The sequence below is a fragment of the Dasypus novemcinctus genome, chromosome 14, assembly GCF_030445035.2.
Source record: "Dasypus novemcinctus isolate mDasNov1 chromosome 14, mDasNov1.1.hap2, whole genome shotgun sequence".
Classification (NCBI taxonomy): domain Eukaryota; kingdom Metazoa; phylum Chordata; class Mammalia; order Cingulata; family Dasypodidae; genus Dasypus; species Dasypus novemcinctus.
In genome coordinates this window covers 66,819,378-66,846,997 of record NC_080686.1, presented here as the reverse complement: position 1 = coordinate 66,846,997, position 27,620 = coordinate 66,819,378, and the positions used below count along the sequence as shown (strand labels likewise).

At 33.3% G+C, this 27,620-nt stretch overlaps 1 protein-coding gene across 50 annotated transcripts in view; it reads right to left on the bottom strand.

Moving 5' to 3' along the window:
* RIMS2 (regulating synaptic membrane exocytosis 2) overlaps positions 1–27,620 on the bottom strand; it is a 734,990-nt gene that overhangs the window by 470,745 nt on the left and 236,625 nt on the right. For 4 of the 50 annotated variants that reach the window (XM_058275893.1, XM_058275895.1, XM_071207976.1 and 1 more), the window contains exon 1: positions 9,817–10,442. The exons of the other annotated variants lie outside the window; for them this stretch is intronic. In XM_058275893.1, coding sequence (XP_058131876.1) covers positions 9,817–9,938 — 122 coding nt within the window. In that variant the 5' untranslated portion in view covers positions 9,939–10,442. Of the gene's footprint in view, positions 1–9,816; positions 10,443–27,620 lie in introns of those variants that run through there. 50 annotated transcript variants of the gene reach the window in all.

The window sequence follows — 27,620 nt, the reverse complement described above, 5'->3', positions numbered from 1 at the left end:
GACTCAATGTCATTAAAATGGCAATTTTCCTCAAACCGATCTACAGAAAAACAGAGTACTCACATACACAAACCCAATAGGCTTTTTGTAATTGAAATAAAGCTGACATAAAATATATATGAGACTAGTGAAGGAGGATGGTCCCTGATGGGCCCTTCATATTGATGACTGTGCTTATAAACTTTTACTCTTGAAATTGAAACTTAGCCTAGTATTATAGGGTGACTAAATGTTATCCTGAGAGCCTCCTTGTTGCTCAAATGTGGTCTCTCTCTAAGCCAAACTCAGCATATAAATACATTACCTTCCCCCCATCGTGGGACATGACTCCTGGGGATAAACCTCCCTGGCATTGAGGGATTACTACCAAGCACCAACTAGCAATGCAACTGGAAAAAGACCTTGACCAAAAGGAGGAAAAGGTAAAGACAAAAGAGTTTACATGGCTAAGTGACTTCAAAGTGAGTCAGGAGGTCATTCCAGAGATTCTGCTTATGGACATCTCAGTAGGATCTCATTGAATACCAAAGTAGATACCACCCCAAATAGCAGGGCTCCTGACCACTCTGGAGACATCCAGACACCATAGTCAGGGCAGATAGCTCAGGAGTTAGGTGTCTTGCCAGTGGGCCGTACTTTGGAATTTATGCTCCCCAGTGTGACAGAGTTGGACTCAGCTGTGGTTTCCCTACACATGGCTCTTCTACTCTTTTATTTGAACCTATAGTCAGTGCTAGAGTTAGTAGGTGTACGTCCAACAGATTTAATTCTTTGGGCTGTCCATGTGCCAGCTGGGCCCTGAATCTCAACAGAGTTGTAACATCCACTCTCCAATTCACTGGTCTCACCCAGGACAACTAACAAGGAGGTGATGATGGACAACCACTATACCAAGGAACCAAGAGAGTCTACAACTGCAAACAAGAGAGTACAATCCATCAGCCCTATGGGATTGAAGGCTCCTCTCAATTAGAGGTGGAGTGGACATCACCATTCCAGAACCCTCATGACTGGGGAATGAACTATGGACTAACATAAACTTACTGGTACTCTACTATAGACTTATTGTGATTCTAGCAATGGAAGAAATTATATCATTAATGTGGAGGCAGTGGCCATTGGAGGTTCTGAGGGCAGGGAGAGGGAAAAATAGGTGTAACAGGGGGGCACTTTTGGGGTTGGGAATTGTCCTGAATGACACTACAACAAAAGATGCAAGCCATTATATATCTTGCCATAACCTACAGAATTGTGTGGGAGAGAGTGTAAACTACAGTGTAAACTATAATCCATGCTTCATGGCAATGCTCCAAAATGTGTTCATTTGCAATGAATGTACCACTCTAATGAGGGATGTTTTTAATGTGAGAAAGTGTGGGAGATGTGGGGAGCAGGGCATGTGGGAATCCCCTACATTTCTTATGTAACATTTATGTAATCTAAGTATCTTTAAAAAAATGAAAAGTTAAAAAATTTAAAAAATAAAAAATAAAAATAAAAACAAGGTCTAGGAACTCTACTAAATGGCCATAAAATTCTTCACAAAATGAAAAACAGAATAGTTCTATAGATTTTTTTAGGAGCAGAGATGTTCCATGGCTTCAGGTTTGGAAACTTTTGAAGTTACATTTACTCTTTTAAGCTGTTAAGGCACTATTTAATGAATCAATTCAGTCATTTTGTCAATAAGAGTATCTTTGCCTCCTAAAAGAGTTAATATACCTTTTGAGTAGTGCTTCAGTTATGAAAAAGGAATACTTTAAACACTTGACAAATTGGGCTTAATATTAGGTAAAAATACACATTTTTCAAATGGATGGGCACTTTCCTCCCCCAACGATCTACATCTTGTTTTTGCACAAGACTCATGGACACACATAGGAAGAAGTTTTCTGTTTGAAAATGTCAATGGAATGAAACACTGTCATAGAATAATGATCTCTTGTTCCCACATAAATGCCTAGGAAAAATAAGATGTTCATTTTCAAAGAAGGAAGCATTGATCCACTGGGTATGTCCTATTAAAATGACTTTATTTTATTCTCTCAAATAACTAATGTAAATTCAGTGATTTAGTCAGATAGATGTGGGTTCCAGAGAATGACCTGTGTGTGCTATGGCACTACTAAATAGATGAAAATTATTGTATTTTGTTTTGGTTTATCTGTCATGAAAACAGAATTCAATTTGTTCATGAGCACTCTAAGGTTTAATATTGGCAATTTAGAAGTTGTATATACTGATTTTATTTTACTTCGATCTTTTACGTAAACCTTTCCCAGGTCTGATGGTCATTCAGTTACATAATTGTGAATTATATGAACCCTATTGAGAACTTTATATATTGTTATATATCTGAAAATAGGCATTATAAGATGACATCTGAATATTTGCAACTACGGACTAACATAGATTTATTATTATTCTAACAATGGAAGAACTTGTATCTTTGATAGAAAGGCAGTGGCTACCAGAGGTTGAGAGGACAGAGAGGGAAGAATATGTGTAACATGGGGGCATTCTGGGGACAACTGTAATTGTCCTGCATGACATTGCAACAATGGATACAGGCTATTATACATTTTGTCAAAACCACTAAAATTTTGCAGGGCAAAGTGTAAACTATAGTGGATGGTCTTTGCAATGCTTCAATACATGTTCCTCAATTGTAACAAATATATCACACTAATGAAAGATGTTGTTAATGGAGAAAATGTGGGAGGGGGAGGGCATGGGATATATGGGAATCCCCTATATTTTCTATGTAACATTTATATAACCCTTTAAAAATTAAAAAATAATTTTTTTAAAAAATTCAAAGCTTCTGTTTACCAAAACACATTATCAATGTGGTTAAAGGGAAAATTTTAGGTGGTATATATGTCACTAGAATAAATTTTTTTTAAAAAATCAACCATAGGACATTATGACACAAGCCTTGAAGTCCATTAATATAAATTATGGGCTATAGTTAATAGTACACTTATAATGATATTTTATCATCAATTGTAACAAAGGTACCATTCACTAATACAAAATGATAATAAGAGGAATTGGTATATGAGCACTCTGAATTTTCTGCATGGCTTTTCTGTAAAACCTATCAATTCTCTAATTTAAAAAAAGTATTGTTAATAAAATAGGCAAAACAGAGACTGGAAGAAAATATTTACCAAACATATTGAGAAAATATCCACAAAACATATACAAGCAAGGACTGGTATCTAGGATGATAAAGACTTTTACAAACCAATAATAAAAACACAAATTAATTTTTAAAAAATTTAAACAGATACTTCATAAAGAAAGATGTATGCATGACCAGTGCAAAAGTGCTTGACATCATAAGTTATCAGGGAAATACACAAAAATATAAGGAGATGCCATTTTAAACTTACCTGAATGACAAAAATTAAGAAGACTCATGTCATCAAATGTTGGAAAATATGTGGAACCACCAAAATTATTAAAACACTGATGGATGGATTTTAAAACGTACAACCACATTTTAAAATGATTTGACATTATAAAATTAAATATACACCTACCCTATGACTCAAGAATTCCACTCCTAGTATTCACCCAAGAGAAATAAAAATATATACCCACAAATAGACTTATATGAGAGTACAGTATATTTATAAAATGGAATACTGTTCAGCAATAAAAAGGAAAAAATACACATGAAACAAATGGATGAATTTCGAAAAATTTTGCAGAGTAAAAGAGTAATTCCATATGATTTCACTTATGGAGTTCTAAAACAGACAAACTAAGCCATGGTAGGACAATAACAGACTTTGTTTCTGGGGGCAGGAGAAAATGTGTATTGATAGGAAAGGGGCATGAAGGAATTTACTAGAGTAACAGTAAAGTTCCATATCTTGATTTAAGGTAATGTTCCAATCTTGATACACATTTGGGTTTCAAAAGTGCAAGTATTTGTTAGTATTCATCATTTGGTGCACTTAAAAGGTTTGCATTCACTGTATGTAAATTTCACATCAAAAGGAAAAATAATCATAAAGATTAAACTCTGATTAATGATATACATGCAAACTGTTTAAAGGTGAGATGTAATGATGTCTTAAATTTACTTTGAAATGCATCAAAATTGTTAAGATGATTGATGGACAGATAGAGGGCAGATAGATAGCTATATATATATGATAAAGCAGATATGTTAAATGTTAACTGCAGAATCTAGGTAATGAGAATATGGGTATTCACCATACCCATTTTAACTTTTCTCCAACGTTTAAATTTTTCATAATAAACTGTTGAAAAAGAAAACTAAAAACATGAAAGAATATATATGTGTGTCTATATATGTGAGTATAGTCAATACACACAATGAACACATATAAGCATTAGTTGCTGCTAGGATAGTTTAATTCAATGGAGCCAGGAACGTAATTTACATAAATAGCATCAAATACAGAAATTCAGTGAAATACAGGATAAAAGGAACTAATATATAAGAAGCACCTACTACGAGCCAGCATTACTGGATTTCTCTATTGCATCTCAGTTAATTCCTCTCAGTGATAGATGAGGTTTTTGCTATTTCATAAATAAAGAAAATGAGGATCAAAAACAGCGTGTTCACTTATTTAACAACTGCTGAGTGCTACGTGCTGAGCACTAAAAAAAGGGTAGGGAATTCAGAGATCAATAAAAATATAGCCCCTAACTTATGAAGCTCACAGTAGAGTAACTACCAATTTCACACAGTCAGTAAGTGGTAGACCCCAGATATGAACCTAAGTCCAATGTTCAACACTACCCAACTTAAAGCTAATATAACATGTAGTAGAAAAGCCAGGCACAAAAATAAAGAGCCCTCACATTTTAAGATACTATGATTTTAACATACAATGGCTTTTTCAGTTTGCCCTAACAGAAATGTTTAAACACATTTCTGAGGTCCTTAACACTTCTCAAATTCAGCAGCTAAACTCAAACTCTAGATCCATCTTTGGAAATTTTTTTGTTGGGGTCATGAATCTTGTGAATAATTCATAAATGTATATGAAGATAGTCCATAGCACAGATGAATTTTTATTACCCTTCAGTAAATTGTGCCAAAAGTAAATAGAAAAAATTTTACTGGTAATTATCTTCTTTGACTTTTTTATGATATTTGGTATCATAAATAAGTTTATAATAAAAAGATATAGTTAAATTTTACTTGTCATTAATCAACAAAACCAGTAACTTGATAAAAGTTCTTTCAACAAAGAAAATACTTAAAGACTGCAGATCTGTATCCGATTAATTATTTATACTAGTAATTGCAGTTATTATTAATTTAAGAGCCACAGTAAATATTCTGGTGGAAATATTAATGATATACATCTCTGAATCAAAAGTTATTTTGAATAAAAATCTCAATACATAATTCTCAACATAATAAAGTTTAATATGATACTTATCAATATTTTCACAAAAATAACATTTAATATTTTCATAATCTATTTAATGAGGTTTATTATATATACATATATACATATATTACATGTACATGTATCAAACTATTGGGTGATTTATACCTCAGAATACAGACTATTAATGAAATATGTTCATGATATGAATAATTGATGGTGTTGTGATCATACTAAGTCCAAACAAAACACATAGTGCAGACTGTACTCCTAGTGCTATGAAAAGTAAGCATGCTGTTGTTTCAATGCCAAAATAGTCATAAATGTGCCATGATGAATAACAAGTGTCTTTGCCCATAATCCTAAACGTGAATTGATGGCTTCATTTTAAACCAAAACAATAGTAAATATTATCTAAAAAACTAAATATTTCAGACCAAAAGTATTATCAAACTAAATAATTAAACATTCATTTTGCAAAAACAGATTTTAGTTAAAATAATATTAAGGTTTTAGAACTTTGGGAATGTTTCAAAGGAAATGAATCCATTAACACTAAGTGAAGTTAAGTCTTACATTTCATTTTTATAATTAGAATGACTTGTGATTTATGTCCAAATCAGAACACTTTGGGAGAAAACAATAATTACTGGAGGACGGCAGGCATAAACTGAAACTATGTCGTGTGAACCAAATCATATGGTTACCTTACCTGTGATCAAAAACACCAATATATACAAATATTGGTCTACTAAGCTTTCTTTTATCTAACTTTTAAAATACGAAAGTTTGCATATTTCATTATACATATATGGAAGGGAGAAACACAGTCTTTACTATATCTATTCTGATTAATTCCAGTTATATTATGCCCCTGTGTGGCCAGCCAGCATAGAAAATTCACTGTCACACATTTAGTGGCAAAGAAATAGTTATATCTAGAGAAACATACAGATTTCTTCATTGTATAAGAAAGACCACTAAAAAGAAGAAAATGGAAAGACTTAGAGGACACTAAGTACATTTTTTCATAAATTTTACCACAAACGTAGTCATCAATATCATATGCACTCGAATATTACCCAAAGCAATTGATTACTCAATGCAGTGAAAAGAACTCTGAGAAAATTAAAACTTATAAATCCTAATATTTATATTCACTTCCAAAGACAAGATCACAAACATTAGAGTTCATAATGAATTCAGTATTTGAGGACTCTTTCTACTAGTGACAAAAGCAATTACCTTTGAATCCTGATTAAATAATTTAATTTGGAAAAAATGAGTTTACAGTAAAATTTGATAACAAGAATTTAAAGTGGCATTTCATCAAAACCTATTAAGTAAATTTATGGGAGATGAAGACTGTTATTTTCTTTTTGCTGAACTGTCAGTTGTTTCATTTTACCTGTTAATGAAAAAGATATTCTGCTGCCTCCATTATGCATTAAAATGGTACTCAGGAATGACAGAGATAAGAGAATAAGGCAATAACTTTCAGTCTGAAACATAAGAATCGTGGTATATGATTTCCAACAAAAAGTTAGTATAAAATAAGCTAAAGAATTTCTCTTGCAATTAGATTTCAATCATTCATTGGATAATAAAATAGCTTAACAATCTATATTAATCTATAGCTTAGTGATTTTTGATGCATAAATTATTATTGGTGCATTTAAAATCTATGCTTCCTTAACAAGTTGAACTTGGAAATTTTTGTAGCAATTATTATGACAGATTTTCATCTTTTAACCTTTTATTACTAACGTGTCATACAAGTAAACTACCACATGTGAAAACCTGTTGAAAGTTGAATTGTGAAATTTAGGGTAAGATTAATTGCTTAAGAAAAAGTCTCGGTTTAAAAACTACTTGAAAATGTTCCTTTTAATAATATATTGCATGCAGTTGATGCATAGTATTTCTTCTTGTAATTTCTCCTGGAAAGCAATCCAGAATAAGATATAATGTAATTGTCCGCATCTAAGAAGCTATTTTTCTATAGTTTGGAAAAAGATCATAGTTAATATCACAATGCAAACACTGAATATTACATTTTAACTAGTCCAAACAATTAAATAGTTACTATTCATTAATAACAACCAGAATTGTTCTTTCCAGAGGTTATAGCCTAAATTTTTCAAGAACCATTAATGTCCAATCCATGAAGTTGAAAAGTTCATTATCTAGAAAAAAACTTGAAGTTATAGAGTGACACCCCTGGACAAGTTCAGATCATTCTTTTTTCATGATTCTTTTTCTTCAAGAATGATTTTTTGTTTTTTTTTAAGAACAATTTTTTAGTCTCTACCTTACTTTTCCAATCGTTAACTGAAAGGTTGATGCTTATCATTTATCCAATAATAAAACTCTAAGCAGAAATAAAAAATTTTAAAAGCCATTGTATCTGATCAGAACACAAAAAATATGTGGAAACATTACCTATAAAGTCATTCAAACTTATTTTTTATTCTTTATACTTCAAAAATAATAACTACTGTATAACTGGTTTTGACTGATTTTAAAAGTGAATCAAGTAATTGAATATTTAGGAAGATCAGTAGATCTATTTGTGAAATCAATGCCGTATGTTTTTTAAAAGACTAAGAAGTTAAAAACATAAAGATAGGGATTTTTTTTCTAAAACAAAATTAATTTTTTATTGGTTAGTTTGTCGTTTCAGAAAATTTTAGATAAGAAAATCAAAATAAGTTCAACAAGATTAGTCTTACAGAAGCATTAGAGACTTTTATAATTTACTGTTAATTGTGGTAGCATAAAGTTCCAGATTTCTAATAAGATCATTTCAATTATAGGCATGCAACAAAAAAAGAAACTTGAGGACAAAGCAAAAGAATAGGGACAGGGTGCCGACAATTCCTTTAAAAATATACATAGTCTTATATTTTAAAGTTAATTATACATACTGTGCTGTTAATAACACAATTTCTAAAGTAAATATATACTCATTATTAATATTAATATTTTTAAATATATAAATTCTTGGCATTGAAAACAGATGAAAAGGAAAAGTTTAATAAAGGATAAATACAAATCCTAAAGGTCTGGAAGCTTCAAGTCTTGGAAATTTTTAGAAAAGTCATACTGTCTCTTTTATTTAAATGTAACATGTAATGCATATTATTTTTATCATAAACAATGGATGCTTAAACAATATATAACTAATCAAAAACAAAACAACATCTTAACATATAGATTGCCTATTATGACTAGTCTAACATTTTATATAGTGTTATATATTTTAAATTAGTACAAAAATAAAATAAGAAAAATCAATTAGTTAATTAAACAGAACTGCCCTGAGGAAAAGAAGTAAAATTGTATAAAAAATAGAGATATGTTATCCATATGCAAACCAAAGGTCACACATATATTTATCATCAGTAAACATTTTAAATGCTAACAAATCTTAGAAGTCTCCTTTTCATTTCCTAAATTAAGAAATATTCTGTACAGTAGTTGTTTTTTAAATCCCTAAATCAGGATACCTCCCATTGTTCAGAGATTCTAAAGAAGACTAACAAAATCATTTAATATTCTATGCACTATTAGGTCCCCCTCAAATTCCAGAAGGTTTCAGTGGATTATCATGTTCACAGAATTTCTTTCTCAGTCTTTGTCCACATATATTTAGTTAAAACAGGGTCTTTTCTTTACTAGGTATCTAACATTAGACATTCTCAAAAGGCAAACGACTTAAATAAGAGGACATCTGGTTGGTAGAACTGCATTTTAAAATTTTCCTTTAATAGCATATCTCTTTCAGTGTAAGCCAGAGATACCATCTAAAACATATGTTCATAATTTAACCACCACCATCATAAAAAAAAAAAATCAAGCTGAAAAACCAATATTATTTATAACAAAGAATCCTTCCTAAATAGCCAGGCATCATAATGCACAGCATTCTCAGCAATGTCATATTGCTTGTTTAAAAGTGATTATTGCTCTACCCTGCATAGAGAAATGTCTTAGACATAGAAAACATCTTCTGCATGTTGTACAAAGAGCATGTATGATTGCTAATTCACATTTTCCAACAAATCACATGTGATTATATAGCTTCATCCCTATATATGCAATGTAATCACTGCCACAACCACAAAGAAAACACAGGTATTTTAAGTTAATCATTTTATTCATTAGAAAATGAAATAATGAAACAGCCCATCTTAATTAGGTTTCCGAGGTCAAGCTAGTTAAATTTAAGATGCTTTTTATACTTCTAAGTAAGCTCATTTTACTTCTTAAAAATAAATTAAGAAGAACACTACACACAATTTTAGATTTATCATAAAAAGCTGACACTCTAATATAATGCCATTTCAATTCAGAACAAATTTCCAGACATTTAAGATCATTATTCTGAAAAATACTAATAGTAAAATAAATATAGTTGAGCTCTACTCACCTTGCATTGTTCAGTGTTTGTCCAAAAAGCTCATTTTGTAAAATATTTGGTGGGGATGAAAAAACCCCATGAAAATGAGATAAAACAGAATTGCAGACTTGGCGCAATGTCTCAAATTGCATTTTCTTTCTCTTTTTTTTCCTTCTCCTATTTTTCTTTCTCACCTGTCTTTAAAGTCATCTATTTGCAGACACCATCAAATAAAAACATACCAATCAAGTTCCATATTTCTCCTGATCTCTGTAAAAACTGTGCCTAAATGAGCAGAGGTTGATAGTTAATTGTACAGTCATTATTCTTGTAATTCAGTCGTAAGATTCAGTACCCGTGCAGCTTTCAGCTTCTCCTGACTGTAGCAAGAATTCTAAACAGCAGTAAGCTTTTTGGGCATTCCCAGATGAAGTGTGAAGCTGAGCTGCTTTCATGTACTCTACTCATATTTCTCTAAGCCTATTAAAAACATGCAACGAATAGATGCTGTCATCAGGAGTTTCAGCACATCTGGCTGCCAGCAATAAAATCTCAGATGCAATAGAAAGGGGACAAGGTATTTTCTCAATGTTACTACTAGATAAGAGAGGAGATATTATACATTTCCCCAACCCTTTTTTCTTTCCCTGATAGATGAACACTCCAGCAACAGAGTATATAGTTCCCTTTAATGTGCAGGCTGCTGCATAGGACCAAAAGAACATTCTAAAAATAAGTGGTATATCCCTTTTTATATATCATGAAGAAACAAAAATATGACAGACAATAGGTCTTATATAACCTGCTTTTATAATTCCATAGCTCTAAAGAGACATTTGGAAAACACATACTTAGTCATTTTCATTTCTTATTTAAAACAGCTCCTTTTATTTCTAAAGAAAAGCGAATAATGTTCAATCTGGTCCCTTTCTAAAGGCTATATATAGTGACTACAGGATTATTCAAGTAATTTTAGAAAAAAATTATACACTATCAATTAAAATTCACTTAAACAGTACATGTTAACTATGAACTTTCCCACAAATCCAAAAATTACAACTAAGTTCAGAGAGATTTTATCTACTAATATTAATTTATTTCAATAATGGTGTCCATGGCATTTTTTTAGAGTAAACAGAATAAAAGAGGAAATTTACTGACGGCACCAAGTAAGACTTTAGAGTACCTAAGATCATCATCCATTCTCAATACATAATTCCCTTTTGGATAAAATCTTAGTTTATTCTATATCCTCACAAATAAAGATGCACCAAAAGTCGTGTATAAACAAAAATCTTAAAAATCAACTCACTTATAGAGATGCTTAATATTTTTATTGATCTTCAATTGTTCCTAAACCTTGATATTTCTTCAACAGCTCCATCCCTTTTAGCACTCTTTACCTCCAATTTTAGTCCTAACCCCATTTATTCCCTTCCACAGACATACCACTGTCCATAAATAGGCACTTAAATACACTGAGGTTTAAAAAGACCCAAACTGGTGAATTCTTTTCTGACCTTAATAAACATATAATAATACATATTTTTAAAATTTTATTTATTTTATAAACTAAGATGTTCTCTCATGGGTTTGTCCTCAACTAAAAGTGTTCCTAATCTGACTGTTATCTATTATTTTAAATTTTTGTAGGTACACACCTATAAAAGATATACTTTTTTGTAGATACGTGCCTACAAAAGAAGTATATATATAGAAAATAATTTTTAGTTTACAAAGTACTTCCACATTTATTTTATTAGCCAGAAAATGTTGTGAGGTGTTAATGTTATTATCATGTCACTGATGAAAAGAAACTGAGACTAAGGAGTTAAAGGTCACACTGTAAAACATAGAAAGAGCATCCGAATAGAGGTCATTGACTTCATTTCCTATGTTTCTTCCCAATCATTCTACTTTGAATATATGTGAATGCATGTACACACACTTACACATGCAAATATGTACACTTATTTAAAGAGGTTAGTCCCTATGAAGGAATAGGAAGACTACCTGCCAGTGGTCTAATCAAGGATATGTCAGTCAGAGCAAAATGTCTCAAAAATTTTAACTCACAAGTAACTTCAAATGGGTTTCTTTCAGTTATTTCAAATGTTTAGAAGCAACCTGGTATGCTATAAATGGTCAAGTCTCTGACCATGAGTGAATTTTCCACACCTATGAAAAGGTCAATTTCTCCAAGTAGAAATATACATATTTTAATAATTTGTATTTTCGAGTTAATTTCCCAGCTTATATATCCATCCTTTGTGGGTAAATTTTTTATTTTAAAAAATCAAAAGGCCTTTTGAACCAAGTCTTTCTTAAGATGATTATACTCACACAGTGAATGGCACAGAGAACAGACAACAGGGTGGGGGGGGGAGAGAAATAAATTTTAAAAAATAAATCTTAAAAAAAAAAAGATGATTATACTACAAAATACTCTTCATTGTTAAAAAAATAAAAGCTTCTTTTCCCCATGAATTTCAAAATTAGATCTGAAGGCAATGTCATAGAGTTTCAAAGACCATCTAAGCAGTGGAATGAGTCTTAACATGATTCCTTTGAAAGAGTCAACTCTATAGCAACTGCCTTCCTCAGGTCCTTATTTTCCACTTTTGACTATTCGACACTCACACCACTGGCGAGTTTTCTCTTAGTTCCCTCCGTATCCCAGAAGTGATTTCTTCTAACTCCCCATATTTCACCTGCCCCTACTCATTCTCAAGGCCTCAAATGTCACCTTCTCCAGAAGATTTTCTCTGAGGTAGGAGAAGTCTCCTGTTACACTCTAACTATACTCTGTACTTGCTCTTAACAGCACTCAGCAAAAGTTTAACTGCTTATTAACTGTCCAAAAAATGTTTAATGTCTTTCTCTCTCAGTTTCACGAGGTTAATTTCTGTCTTATTCACTTGGCACAGTGTCTAGTACAGGCTCAATAAAAATTTTTCAATGAATGGATTCCTAAATTTTATTGAAAAGTTCATTGTTTTTATGATATCCCACAGATAATACAGGAAACCTCCTCAGGGATTTGTTTGGTTATTAATTTTTTTGTTTGTTTGTTTTTATTTAACCTACAGCATCATTTTATAAAGTTCATAGTTACAAGAGCCACCAACTGTGCTTTGGAGGGATTTTATGATTTGCTGTGAATATCCTGAGTATTACAAATAATGTTTATAGATAATACTTGTTACAAAATTTCTAGTTAGCACAGACTCACAAATAACATAAATATTGGAGGCTTCTGTGAAAACAAAAAGATCATGGAACCCAGAGTCAAAAGCCCTGGTTTAAGCTCTGACTTCAATCCTAACTAGCTACAAGATCTCAAGATATTCACTTTAGAGAGCTGAGGTCTGGTTTCCTCAAATGTAAAATAAGCTACGTCACTTACCTCAGAGGGTTATTATTGTGAATCTTAAAACATTTAATACAAATAAATGTATTTTATAGACTCTAGAATACATAGTATTTGGAAGTAATCTCACTATGAACTACTGAAGAAATCAAATTACTGGAACCAGGATTCTAACAGTGATGTTTAGATATATTTTACCTATTGGCTTATTCATGTAACAAACAATTACAGAGTTTCTTTGTGCAAGCCTCAATCCATTTGATGTTGAAGGGTTACAATGCTTATCTTTGCCTTTTCCTGGAAAATTTGATAAATGCAGAATATCTCCAAGTAAGTTCAGCTCCATATTACACTGAGTCCAGCAGAGAAGCATTAACTCACATAAATGTTTTAAATGGTAACAACTGTTTTCACCATAGCTGTTCTTGCAGAATCTTCAGCACCTCATTGGAAATGAAAAACCTTGTAAGAGTTCTCACAGAAGAGGTATTATGAAACTTTTAGCAACAAAAGCAATTTCATTAAAGAAAATATCTAAAAAGTCAATGAACCCATGAAAAAGTTCAATCTAAAAGTAATCAAAAGAATTCAAATAAAAACAATAATGAAATACTTTACTTCTTTTAAATTGGCAAAGTATTGGACAAGATTTTAGAAAATGGGTACTCTCAAATCATATTTATCAGTAAGAGTGTATATTAGTAAACCATTCTGAGAAAAATTTAATAATTTGTATAAAAAGCTTTCAAAAATGTTCAAAATCTCTAAGTACATTGGAATATACAACAAAATGTTGACATTGATTGTCTCTGGGTGAGAACACCACATATTTTTTTCCATTATACTTTCTAATACACCAGTCACAAGAAAAGCTCAAAGTTTAATCTACCTACAGTGGAGAATTCTGCCATTATAATGCAATTATTAACTATCACATTAAATATGACATTGGTCCACGAAATTTACTTAGTAATGCTCAAGTAAAGTACTAGATTTTTAGTTTTCATGTGATTAGCTATTTAGTATCCATTACCAACAGTATCTTCTTTTTTATCAATAACCTTGAGTTTCTAAAATTCTAGAATAACTCAAGTTTTTTAATTAGTACTGTGAAACATCCAAATGAAATAAAAAAGCAAAATTCAGCACTAATTTCTTCACATCATCTTCAAAAATATTTGAAGTACAAGCTCTTAAATTAAAATTATTTAAGAATCTGGTGTACAAGTGCCTAGTGGCTATTAAACTGAATATATCTTAACAAATTTTACACAAATTCAAAACCAAAATGAAAAAATCAAAATTGGGAAATTATAGTTTTCTGAACTGCTAACAATGTTCTAATCTGATAAGGCAAAAATCACTTATGGTGTTTTTAAGCTTTATATTTTTAAAGACATCTGGGTTTATTTTTATTTTTATAAGCATCAAAGTACAGATTTCTATTGAAAAGCTTCATATATGCAAATACCTAAACATATATCTAAACATGGCTAATAAATTAATGAAATCACATAATATATAATATGTATAATCCATAATAAAAATCCCTGAAAAGGTAAAGGAATTTTTTATTTTTGTAAAATATATACCTGTAGCTCTATCTATATAACTGAAACATCTGCACCATCATTTCCATTGTATTATTCTTGTTGTATTGACTATCTGAAGCATCTGACTGATTAAAAAAAAAATTTTTTTTAATCTAAGGATTACAAACAAGATGGCCCAGAGAACAAACATTTTGAAAAATGGTATCTTCTTATGTATTGCAAATTAAAGTATTATATTATAAATCTTTCCCTGAGGCAAAGATCACAGAACTATCCAACCCAGGAATAACAAATACGTAAAGAAATAAAAAGCAGATAATGGAATTTCTAAGAAAGGGAGAAAAGATAAGGCATTCAAAAAAAAATATAATAGGGCCTGTTTCACCTTGGAGTAGACCATATAGTACTACACAGGAGTGAAAGTTAGGAAGACCAGCCCAGACCTGACTAAGCTCACTAAAAATTTAAAGATGACCAGTACACTGCAACTCTCAAAATATCAGACAAAGGGAAGGGTGGCCATGGTGGCTGCTGGGTGCGGGGAATGGGAGGAAGAGATGAGATGGAGAGGCGTTTTCAGGACTTGGAGTTGTCCTGGGTGGTGCTTCACGGACAACTACGGGACATTGTAGATCCCCCCAGGGCCCACTGGATGGAACGTGGGAGAGTGTGGGCTATGATGTGGACCATTGACTATGGGGTGCAGCGATGCCCAGAGATGTACTTACCAGGTGCAATGGATGTGTCATGATGACAGGAGAGAGTGTTGCTGTGGGGGGAGTGGGGGGTGGGGGCGGTGGGGTTGAATGGGACCTCATGTTTTTGAATGCAATATTTTTTTTAAAAATGAATTAAATAAAAAAATTAAATATATATATATATATATATCAGACAAAAAAATTCGAAAACTGTATTGTCCTAAAATACCTATAGCGGTTTTTAAATGTTTAAAGAAAATTTAAGATGCCCAATTGTTTCTGATATATATATATATATAACTCTGTACTATTTCCCAGGGCTTGAACCGTGCATCTGTGCCAAGTTCTGACAATTGCTGTAGAACATACTCTAGCACAAAGTTCATACCCTTTAACTCAGAAATGAAAGAGAGGCATAGTGAAAGTCTCCACAAGTGTACAAAGCCTCACCATCATCACCACCTCTCTGATTCCTAGTTTTAGGCCAGAAATATGAGGGTAAATCCTTGTGTGGTTTGGCTCTAGCAACTTTAGTCTGAGACATATTACATGGTTGCTGCAATAGTCCACTACCAGAATATCTCTTGCCAGTGCAGTTCCTATACCTAAAATCAGTCAGCAACAGAAATATCTTTCCTATTGGATATTAGAGTCAGGCTATAGAGTGCCAATTGTAGATTTAAGCTCCAGAATGAGAATGTCAAGTAACTGTCTACGAAAGAGTAATACCTGTTGGGGGAAAGGAAACCAAAGATCTCTGAAAAAACAATTTGCTAAGGCCTACTCTTTATTTATTTCATTTTGAACTTTTGAAGTTTGAGGAAGGAGAGAAGGGAAGATGGTGAGTTGTTGAATTTTGAAGGTAAGCAAACAAAATCTTTAATAGTCTTTGTTCAGCCAAAACAGAAGACATGAAAATAAACTCATACAAATCTACATGTATTTCAACCCAATCCCACAAATTTAAAAAATACAATTCATGACATGTCTGGCCCTTAGAAATGAGAAGAGGTCAGGATTAATCACAAATCACAGCTACCTAGGAGTGAAGGTACTTAAGCACAAACCTTGAAAGTAGAAAACAAAAGAAAGGAAAGCATAATGTAAACAAGACCTGTTTTATCCATTTTTCATCTGTCTTACACTTTCTCTTACCAGCTCCTTCCTAAAATACCTAACTTACTTATAATTGATTCTATTTTAGAAGCCCCTTGGTTCTAACGATACCTATAATGATAAATGAAAACATTTATCTTAAGTGTAAATCAAGTAGTCAATGATTTTATCACTATAGATTATTTTCTATCTTAAAAGAATCTCTCTTAACTCTCACATCCCCTTCCAGGTACTGCTCCATTTTTTTCTGCTCCTCTTCACCACAAAATTTCTTGAAGAAGTTGTCTCTAGTTATTATGTTGACTTCCTTATTTCACATCCTTGTCTCAATCTATACCAAGTTTCCATCCCTAATACTCCATTAAGATTGCTCTTGTCAAGTTAACCAATTACTTCCATGTTACTGAATTCAATAGAAAATTCTCTGTTCTTAACATAACTTTTCTGTAGCATTTGACACTGATGCTATGTTGACCATGGCTCTTTAACAATTTTTTGCTCTTTGTTTCTCAGACACGTTCTCCTGATTTTCCTCTTTCTTAGTGGCAATTCCTTCGCAGTGTCTTCTAATCATTCTTCCTCCTCTCTAGTGTCTCTAAATGTTGGAAATGTGGAGGCTATGTTGTGAATCCTTTGTGTTCTTTAATCTATTAGCTCTCCCTAAGTAGCTTAGGGTTCTAAATATCTGTTTATAATCCAATATGTCCAGAAGAAAATATCGGTTTACAAACACAACCCAATATTTCTTTTTGGAATTCATCAATAATATCAAACTGCTATATCATATATAAAAACATAAATTATATCATTTTCCTCCAGTGTCTAAACCCTCCAATGGTATCCTATCACATTTTAAATATTATTCATACTCCTTCATTTTATGGAATAAGAAAATTGATGTGTTGTTTTGTCCAAGGTTTTGTTTTGTTTTGTGGGGTCCAAGTGCTTGGAAGTAAAGTTAAAGCTATCATTCAGATCTTCTGACAAGCAATCCAGTTCTTTACCTAGTAGTACTGTGTCTCTGTCATGTAGCAACATGTGGTAAGAACACTCTGATTTAAAATGTAAACTAATGTTATGGTTTACAAATATCCCCAGAATTTAAAAAAGACTAATGTAAAAATACAAATATAACACCAATTTAAGCCTGGATGTAAAGATATCTCCCCAAGTCTCATATAATCAGAGAGAATAAAGCAAGAAGATGCACTAAAGCACTGAATCAAACTATGTTAAGGCAGAAGAGAAAAACAGAGGAATGACAAAAAGCAAATCTTCATAATCCTCCCAACTCCTATGACTCTAATTCTTTTTTCTTTTTCCTTTTTCCTTTTTATTTTGCAATAATTTCAAACTTACAGTACAGTTGCAAAAATAATACAAACACAGAGAACTCCAACACACTCCTATCCCACCCCCCCGATACCCAGATTCACCAATTTTAACATTTTACCACTTTTGTCATATCATTCTATCATCTATCTTTCTATCTATCATCTATCATCTATTTTCTGAACATTTGCGAGCAAGTTGCACACATCATAATCATTGAACACATACTTCCATATACATTTCATCAAACAAGGGTAGTCACTTATGCAACCACCTTAAGTGCAACTATCAAGTTCAAGAAATTTAATATTGATATAAAACGTGCATTTTACATTCCATTTTTTCTTATGTCCCAATAATGTCCTTTTGAGCCTTTTCTCCTCCATTCTTAGATTTCATTCAGAATTAGGTATTGCATACTGTATTGTTTTCCTTTAGCTCTTTGAACATACGTAGGGCCATTTTTTTTAAAGATTTACTTTTTCTCTTCTCCCTCCTCCTCCCCACCCTGCTGATTTTGCTATGTCCTTTCGCTGTGTGATCTTCAGCATCTATTTCTCTTTTTGTCTTCTCTTCTCATTTTTATCTTCTAGGATTCACTGGGATTCAATCCTGGGGATCTCTGATGTGGAGAGAGGTTCCTGTCACTTGTGCCACCTCAGTTCCTGGATCCTGCAGCACTTCACCTTGACTTTCCCCTTTGTCTCTCTTTTGTTGCATCATCATCTTGCTTTGTGACTTATTTATATAGGGCACTGGCTTAGCATGTAGGCATTCAGCTCGCCACACAGTCACTAGCATGGGCACTTCAGCTTACCACGCAGGCACTCAGTTCGCTGCACAGGCACTCAGCTCGCTGCGCGGGCACTGGCTCACCATGCAGGCACACTTTTTCTTTTTTACCAGGAGGCCTCAGGTATTGAACCCAGGTCTTCCAATTTGGTAGACGGAAACCCTATCACTTGAGCCATATCCGCTTCACAGGGCCATTTTTTTTTAAGTCTTTGTCTAGAATGTCCCAGATCTGGTTCTTCCTCATTAATGGTTTCTAATGCTTAATCTTTTCCTTTGCCTCGGCCATTGCTTCCTGCTTATTTGTATGCCTCATAATATTTTGCTGAAATCTGGACATTTTAATAGTTTAATACATTATCGCTGGAATTTAGACTCTGAAGCATCTGTTCCTTAAGCTTGTATTCAGCTAGTGTTATGACAGCTTTCCTTGAATGTCAGGAGCTATCAAAAAGCGTTAAAAAAAAGACTTTTCCCAGTCTTTGCAGATTAACCTGTGTGAGTGCTCTCCTTCCAGGCTTATCTATAAATTGAGTGTAGAGAATAGCTAAGGGCCTCCTTGATCCTTCGTGCACATGTGTCTTGTCTTGGACATGCATGTGTGACCCTAGGAATTCCCCTGTTTACATGGTTTCAAATATCCTCTCAACCCTAAGAAACAGTTTCCTCAAGGTACTGGGCACTGCCCTCTCTTTCCTATAGTCAGCAATGCCTTGGCCAGTGCAGTCACATGACTGCTCACTCACAGTGTCTGTAGGAGCACTCTGTGAACTGCCTTCTACATGTAGGGCAAGTTCTGGGGCGGCAAGTCCCTCAGGCCTCTCCAGAGAAGAAAGACTGGGAGAGACACACTTGCTCCCAGTATACACAAGGGGTTACTTTCCTCCCTCCTGAACCAGGACCAGATCTACACTGGGGGCACAGGCCTCCTCTGTGTCGAGGTGGTGAGGAGTAGGGGAGGGGTCAGCCAGGGCACTAGGAGATCCTACAGATTTTAAGTAGCCTTTTTCTAGATTCAGCACCTGCCCTGTTACTACAGACATTTAACTGTTTTCTGGAGCTTTGAGAAAGACGTTTCTGCCAGTTCTTGCTGGTTGCTCAAAGCCTCTGTTGTGGGGGGAAAAAAGAAGAAGGGAAAAAACAAAACACCTTTCCCAGTCTTTGCCAACTGACCTATGCCAGTGCTCTCCTTCAAAGCAAGCTTACCCATAAGAGTTTAAAGAATAGCTCCAGGCCAAAGCATAAGGGCCATCCTAGTCCATTCTGCACATATAGCTTGTCTTGGGCATGCACATTTGGTCCTAGGAATACCTCCATTTACATGGCTCCAAATGCTCTCCTTTCTAGGAAGCAATTTTCCCATGGTCCCAGGCACTGCACTGCATGTCTGAGAGCCAGCAGTCCCTTAGCCCAGGTAGCATTACTTGACCACTCTCTCACAGCATTCTGTAGGGGAACTCTATGAGCTGCCTTCCATATGCAGGGCAAGTTCTGGGATAATAAGTCCCTCAGGCCTCCACCAAACAGATTGGGCCAGACATACATGTTCCTATGGGTTACTCTACCTCCACTCTGGAACCAGCTGTGCACCTAGTCTAGAAAGCAATGGGGGAAAACCAGTCAGGGCATCAAAATCCTACCACTTGTAAGTAGACTTTTTCTTGATGTGGTGCTCATTCTATTACTACAGTCCTTTAACTGTTTTCTGAAACTTTGAGAAAGATGTTATTGCCAGTTCTTGCTGGTTATTCAAAGCTTTTGTTGGGTGATGGATCTTCTCAATCTGCCATCTTGATCCCATAACTCTAATTCTTATTAAATAAGAATTGGACAGGAGAATCAGGATTCTCACCACTTTCCAAACAGGGATTCTAAACATACCTCAAAACCTTAATCTGTGTCAAAAAATTTATGTACGTGAAACACAGATATATATCACAGAAGTGAAAAAGTTATTTGATATCACAACAATTTTTATTCCCTATAATCAATTATGATTCCCAAAGTCTTGCCATCTTGGTTGTATGAATATTATGAACCTTTGCTGAGAAAAAGTTCAAAGGTGTAACTTTAAAATTTGCCAGTCAAGCTTTATGAACAAAAATGAAGACTAAAGTGGCTAAATAGTTTGGATAAATAGAAAGCTCGAAAAGAATTTGAAAAGATTTCTGAAGAAAAAGAAGTCAAAAAATAACATCTAAGAAATATACAAAAATGTTCAGATGGAAACATAATGAGAATGAAGAAATTAAAGGAAAAATATAAGGGGATTGCATCAGTATGGAAGGAGAAGGTTATCCTAAAGTTTAATTTTCCAGTTCAAGCACTGTGAAATTAGGAAAGCTCAGTGAGAACTGTTCTACCTATATCCTTCAAACCAACCTTGAAAGCCTTTCAAACAATGAGTTCCAAATCATACCTCAAAACTTCCAACTGTGTCAAATATTATATATACAAGCAACTCTCGGATATATATATAGATACAAATACTTCAGAGAAATGAAAAATAGTTGATTATAGGTAATAGCAATTGTGATTCTCTACACTATGTAGTTTTGCTGTATTTGTTTGAAAACTAGAATAGCCACAGATTACTAATGAAGAAATCTACATGATTCTACATTGGTATTCTTAACAACAAATTTCAACCCAAATCTTAAGAAAATAGTGGTTTATCATGCTTTGAGCTATCTTGAAATGCAAAGCACTAACTCATTCTTCAGGATCCCTAAAATGAAAAATAACACAAAAATACAAGAAAATATGCACAAGTACCATTTTTAAGTAATGTATGCATACACACACACATACACACATATAAAAATGGATACACACAATTACAGGTAAAATGAGAATTTCTGTAAATGTCTTACCAATAATAAAATACATTTTAAAGCTCCCCTTGCATTTTAAACCAAAACTCTCAATGACTATGCTCTTTTTGCAGAAAAAGACTACAGTCAAAAGACACCAGGATCATTTCAAGGAAAACCCTGTCTCAATCCACTATATTTTGAACTTATTCCAACCTCTTCCTTCCAGAAACTAAAGTCAGCAAGGATTTTTTGCACTCTCTTGGCATGACGAGCAGAGAAATTAACTACATGAACAAACTCAAGGACAAAACCAGAAATCAAGTGAAAAGGACTAAGGAAACTGAGAGTTCAATATAGTTTAGATTACTGTACATAACCTTGTTCAAATATAATTAAATGCTTTATTGGTGGTGGGGGAGAAGACTACTTGGGAAGTTCCCAAGAATTTTACAAATGATCTGTAAAATCAAACCTATATTAATAAAAATAATAATATGTTATTTGCCTTTGATTCTCACTCTCTCCTGATTGTGCAATGAGGTTTTCCAGAGGCTACACAATGTGAGATATCTCGAGACTGAATATAGAAGGAGATAAAACTACCTGTTTTCCACTATATTAGGTATTAAAGAGATTTGCAAAAAATGTAAAAAAAAAAAAGCTAAATTTTTCTGTCTTTTTATTTCTCCACATAAACTAGTGTTATAAATAAAGTATACACTCAATAGCTATTTTAGGCTAAGTACCTGAAATTATATTTTCTATAATATAGTTCTATTGAGTCATCCTCTTTCAATAACAATACTGTGCAGCATTTTCACTAGATATTGCATAGAAAGCCTCTAAGAATAGGGAGATTGTGTAATATACTGTCCAAATCACGATACTTTTGAGAATGAAAAGCATGCTTTTAGTAATTATACTAGGACAACAGGTATAAGCCAGGACCGTACCTGACAAACTCAGACATTGGCTCATTCTACCCAAAAATAGATTTAATCAGATGGAACACAGCAGGATATTAAAACAATTTTTTTAAAGTGAAGCCAAAATGTGGCAGACAAAAGAAAAAGGCATTATAATTTCTTTAAAAGTATACGGAAGCCCTTAAAATGCTACAGCATCAATGCAAGTTTCTGAGAAACAATAGATTTATTTTTTTAAATATACATGTTTTTTATTTTTAAAGAAACTTTAAATTATATAAATGTTACATCAAAAATACAGAAGGTTCCTATACACCCTACCCTTCTCCTCCTCCCACATTTTCCCACATTAATATCTTTCATTAGTGTGGTACATTTGGTACAATTGATGAACACATATTGAAGCACTGCTATTAACCATGAACTATAGTTTACAGTAGAGTTTATACTTTGCCCCACACAGATTTTATAGGTTTTGAAAAAATGCATAATGGCCTGTAGCCATCATTGCAATGTCATTTAGGACAATTCCAACATCCCAAAAATGTCCCCATTTTACACCAATACTTCCCTCACCCTCCCCTTAGAACCTCTGGTAACCACTGCTTTTATATCAATAATAAAAGCTCTTCCATTGCTAGAATAATAATAAGTCTACTTTAGTCCATAGTTTCATTCCCCTTGTAAGTTTGTTCATTAGTAATGTAAAGGATTTGGGGATGGTGATGCCCACTGTTTCCAACTGAGAAGGGACTTAGATCCCATCGGGCAGATGGATGGAACTGTCTTGCTTGCAGTTGTAAATACTCTGTTTTGGGGGATGGGCATTGTCCATCATTTTCCTTTTATTAGTTGTCCTGAGTGAGTACAATGAACTGGAGAGTAGGTGTTGCAACTTTGATGAGATTCAGGGCTCAATCGGCAAAGGAACAGACCAAAGATTTAAATCTCTGGGACATATATTTAAAAAGTTCAGTGGTAATTATAGGTTCAAATAAAAGAGGCAGAAGAGCCATGTGTAGGGAAATTATAAATGAGTCTAACTCTGTTACATTGAGGAGCATAAATTCCAAAGTAAAGCCCACTGACAGGATGCCAAATTACTGAGATTGTTTGCCCTGCTTATGGTGTCTAGATGTCTCAAGAGCCCTCAGTAGCACCACTGAGAAACAGATTTCTAGAGATCAATTTTTAAGTGCAATTAAGTAATTTAGTTCTATTATAATGCTAACATGTTTTTTACAAAGACATTAGAAAAAATAAGACCAAGAGGCAGAACAAAATAAAATACCAGATTCTGTAAATAAATTCCACTTTTATAAACATAAGACAGTAGTACTGCATCAAACGTGAAAAAGATAACTGATTATTTGCCAGTATTTTCAGTGATTCTATTTATTTCAATTCATTCCAATTCAATTAATATTCAACAAGTGTCTAATGTTTTAGAACCTGCACTAGGCATGTGTTTATAGACACAAAAATAAAGAAGAGAGGACCCCTTCAAATTGTTCAAAATTGAGTAAGAAGGAAAGAAACATCAACAGCAAGCATATGAAGGTTAGACAGTAATAAGTGCTATAATATAGGAATCATTTAGAAGCAAAAAAAAAAATTCTTTCTAGAAAAAATAAGGGAAGGTTTCATGTAAGTAGGAGCATTTAAGCCAGACTTTGAAGAATTAGTAAAACTTAGGCAAACATACCAAGTCACACACTTAAGGGTCTTGTCTCTTGCTGTTTCTCTACAGTGCTCTTCCTCCAGATACTCACAATTTACTTCTTCACATCCTTCAGGTCTTAACTGAGAGTTAAGCAAGGCCTCCCAATTTAAAATTATTAACCCTCCCCGCCCCCCAAATCCCTCTCTCCTCCCCTGTATTATTTTCTTTAACAGCAAGTGTCACCACAGCTTTGGAGTTGCAGAACTCCAGATTGTGCCATCCACATTTAAGTGAATGGCACCCCCTAGCGATCTGCTGTGCAAAGCCTGAACAACCAAATGCCGAGGACTGAGGTTTTATGTAAATCCAATATACTAGATATTTCTTATTTCTCAAATTGTCTTCCCCAACTAAAAATTAATCTCCATGAGATTTCTTCACTATTTTGTTCACTTCTATATCCTCACTACTTAAAGCACTGCCTGACACGGTCAGCACTCAAATATTTTTTGAATGAATGTATGCATAGCTGGAACATAGTTCTAAATAAGAGAAATGGTATTAGAAAATACTTGAAATATTAAGACTTAACAATGTGTTTTTTCTTATTAACTATTTGCTGTTACCACATTGTAGGTTACATGGGGGGCAGAGAAAAAAGTAGTAGGAAATGAGGTTAAATAGATAATAGAAAGTTTTAAAAAGTAGAATGATTGGCTTAAATTTCAAAAAATACCTATTTTTCAATTGAAACTCTACCTCTAACTCTCATATCTTGGAAAATTATTTCAGCATAAAAAGAGGTATCTTAAACCCCACCTTACAACATCATTATGGAGATTAAAATCAAATGCCTTAAAACTCTTTTCACAGAGCCTAAAACAGTGTAGATACTCAGTAAATATTAGTTTACCTTAGAAAGCTAAGAATTTAAGCTTTAAGTACAAAATGGGTATACATCAAAAGGGAGCAAATGAACAACTATACATAAAAGTTAATCCTGGAAACTAAGTAGAATATGGAAAGAAGCCAATAAAGTTGAGAAGCAGGGGGTCAGAAAAGAAGTAAGAGCCACTAAGTATCTTAACAAGGGTAATGACAATATCCCTATTGGGAAAAAAAAAAAGGCTGAATACAAGAGATATTGCAAAGATGGAAATGATTAAAAATAAATAAATCTTAATTGGCTATGACAGGAGTCAAAAAATGACACCTAGTAACTTATGCAGCAGGATGAGTGACGGTACAATCAGCTGAGCTAAGGAAAGACAAAGGAGAAGGTGCTTTGAGAAGGAATACACACAGATTCTGAATATTTTGATTTTGAAGCTTTTGTGGAACAAAAGGTAAGATTGTACAGAAACAGCTGTAAATATAAGCCTGGCACATAGAAATTTCTGACCTAGAGATTAACATGTCGGAATAAACATTATCTTTGCAAATGAAATGCAATGATATACAAGAAAGTCCTATTTTCCAATTTTCAAATGCCAGTTAAATCCACTTATTAGTCTGTAACCATCTCTGATGGTTAGTTCAAGTGGAATCAATCACAGAATTAAACATTTTGCTTTAGGTATGCACATTTGACCATCTGGTGGCAAAAAAAAAAAAAGATAAATGCAGGTTTATTCTTATTCAAAAGGTAATATGATCCTTTGTCATACTTATCAATGTCTTTTCCAGCAATATATTACAGGGAAAAGCTAATTCATTCTTCAATTGTCACTATGTCTTTTTCTTTTCTCACTTTTTATCTTGGCTACTAATTCAAATCATACAACTTAAAGAACTAGTATTAGTAAAAACATAACCTTCCCACTCCTCATTACCTCCCCATTCCTTAATTCACTCATTGCATAATGTAATATACCTAGAAGACAGTTAAATAACTTTGAATATAAATGTATTACTAAAACTCAGGTTGCAGTTTCTTGCTTTCAACAACTACAAATTCAGGTTGTCTAAGTGACACAAATGGGTTTTTGAAACTACATATTTGCTTTGCACAGACAGACCAATAGAACAGAACAGAACATCTATAAATAGACCCTAAGATACAATTCAATATGTGATAAATATGGCATCTGTTATGGGTTGAATTGTGTCTCTCAAAAGTATCTCACATTCTAATCCTAGTATCTGTGAATGTGACTTCATACGGGAATAGTCATTGTAGATGGAATTACGTTAAAATATGGTCATACTGGGAGAAGGAGGATGAACCCTTAATCCAGTATGACTGGCATCCTTAGAAGAGGAGAAAAAAGACAGGCATAGGAAGAAATCCATGTGGAGAAAAAAGTGGCAGAGACTGTAGTGATAACACCTACAATTCAAATAATGCCAAGGAATGCCAATAAATACCAGTAGCTAGAAGAAACAAGGATTCTCCTTTATGTGTTTCAGATGAAGCACGGCCCATGCTAACATCTTGGATTCAAACTTCTAAATCTAGAAATGTGAGAACTGTGAGACAATAAATTTCTGTTGTTTTTAGTTACTAAGTCTGTGGAATTGTTACAGAAGCCCAAGGAAATTAATAAAGTATCTCAAATCAGTGAGAGGAAAAGATTGATTATTCCAGGATGGTTGTGGAACAAAGGGGTAGCCATGTGTAAAAATAGGAAGGTTGGATCTCTATCACGCAAATACTTGCCCTAATAAATTTCAGACAGATAATTTTGTAATGTAAAAAGTAAAATAACAACAGTATTGGAAGAAACCATGGGAACCTCCTTTGAATATTAGTAATGGTTGCCAGAAGAAAAAGAAACTGAGTGGGTAAGGCATGGAATAGTGTACAGAATAGGGGAGATAATAGACCGCAGAAGAAATACAAGCAGCATAAGAAAATCCTGGATACATACTCCTCCATTAGCTCAAAGGTCTTAAAATTTACTAAAAAATAAAAATTCAATGAAGAGGTGCAAATCTAAAAGTTTAGGTAGTTATGGAACAAGGTTTTAAACCATTTCTTAAAATTATTATAGTGATTTTTCAAGCAGCTACTAAAGCCATCTCAATAGCAATGATATTAAGTCATTGTAAAAACATTATCTTCTTTCTAACACTTGCTAATAAAGTACAAGTTGAAATTACTAAAATTATGTAATCTTCATATTACTTTTTTTTTACTTCTAAAGTATGGAGAGGCAAGAAACTTTTTTAAAAATCTACTTAAGAAATATGTGAAAGATATGATAAGTTTTAATATCAGAAAAGAGTGACTCAGAATTATATGCTATGAACAAGTTCAGAAGTTGTTATTCTTACCTCTGTACCCAGTTGAAGAAGCAGAAAACTAAGATTCTATTAATATCTTTTTTAGACAGAGTGATGTTTTTATGGTCCACCAGCAAGATCAATTTTATATTCAATTAAAAAAACCAAAGTACATACAGCCCACCCTAAAATACTTTTATATGTGTACCATCATGTAATCCAATAGTGAGGCATTTTAATAGCATTCAATCGGCAGAGTTTATACTTAAGCTTTACTCGACCTTAAGCAGTAATATAAGTCCCAATAATTTCCAGTTCAGCTATGTGTTATTTTGGAAAAGCA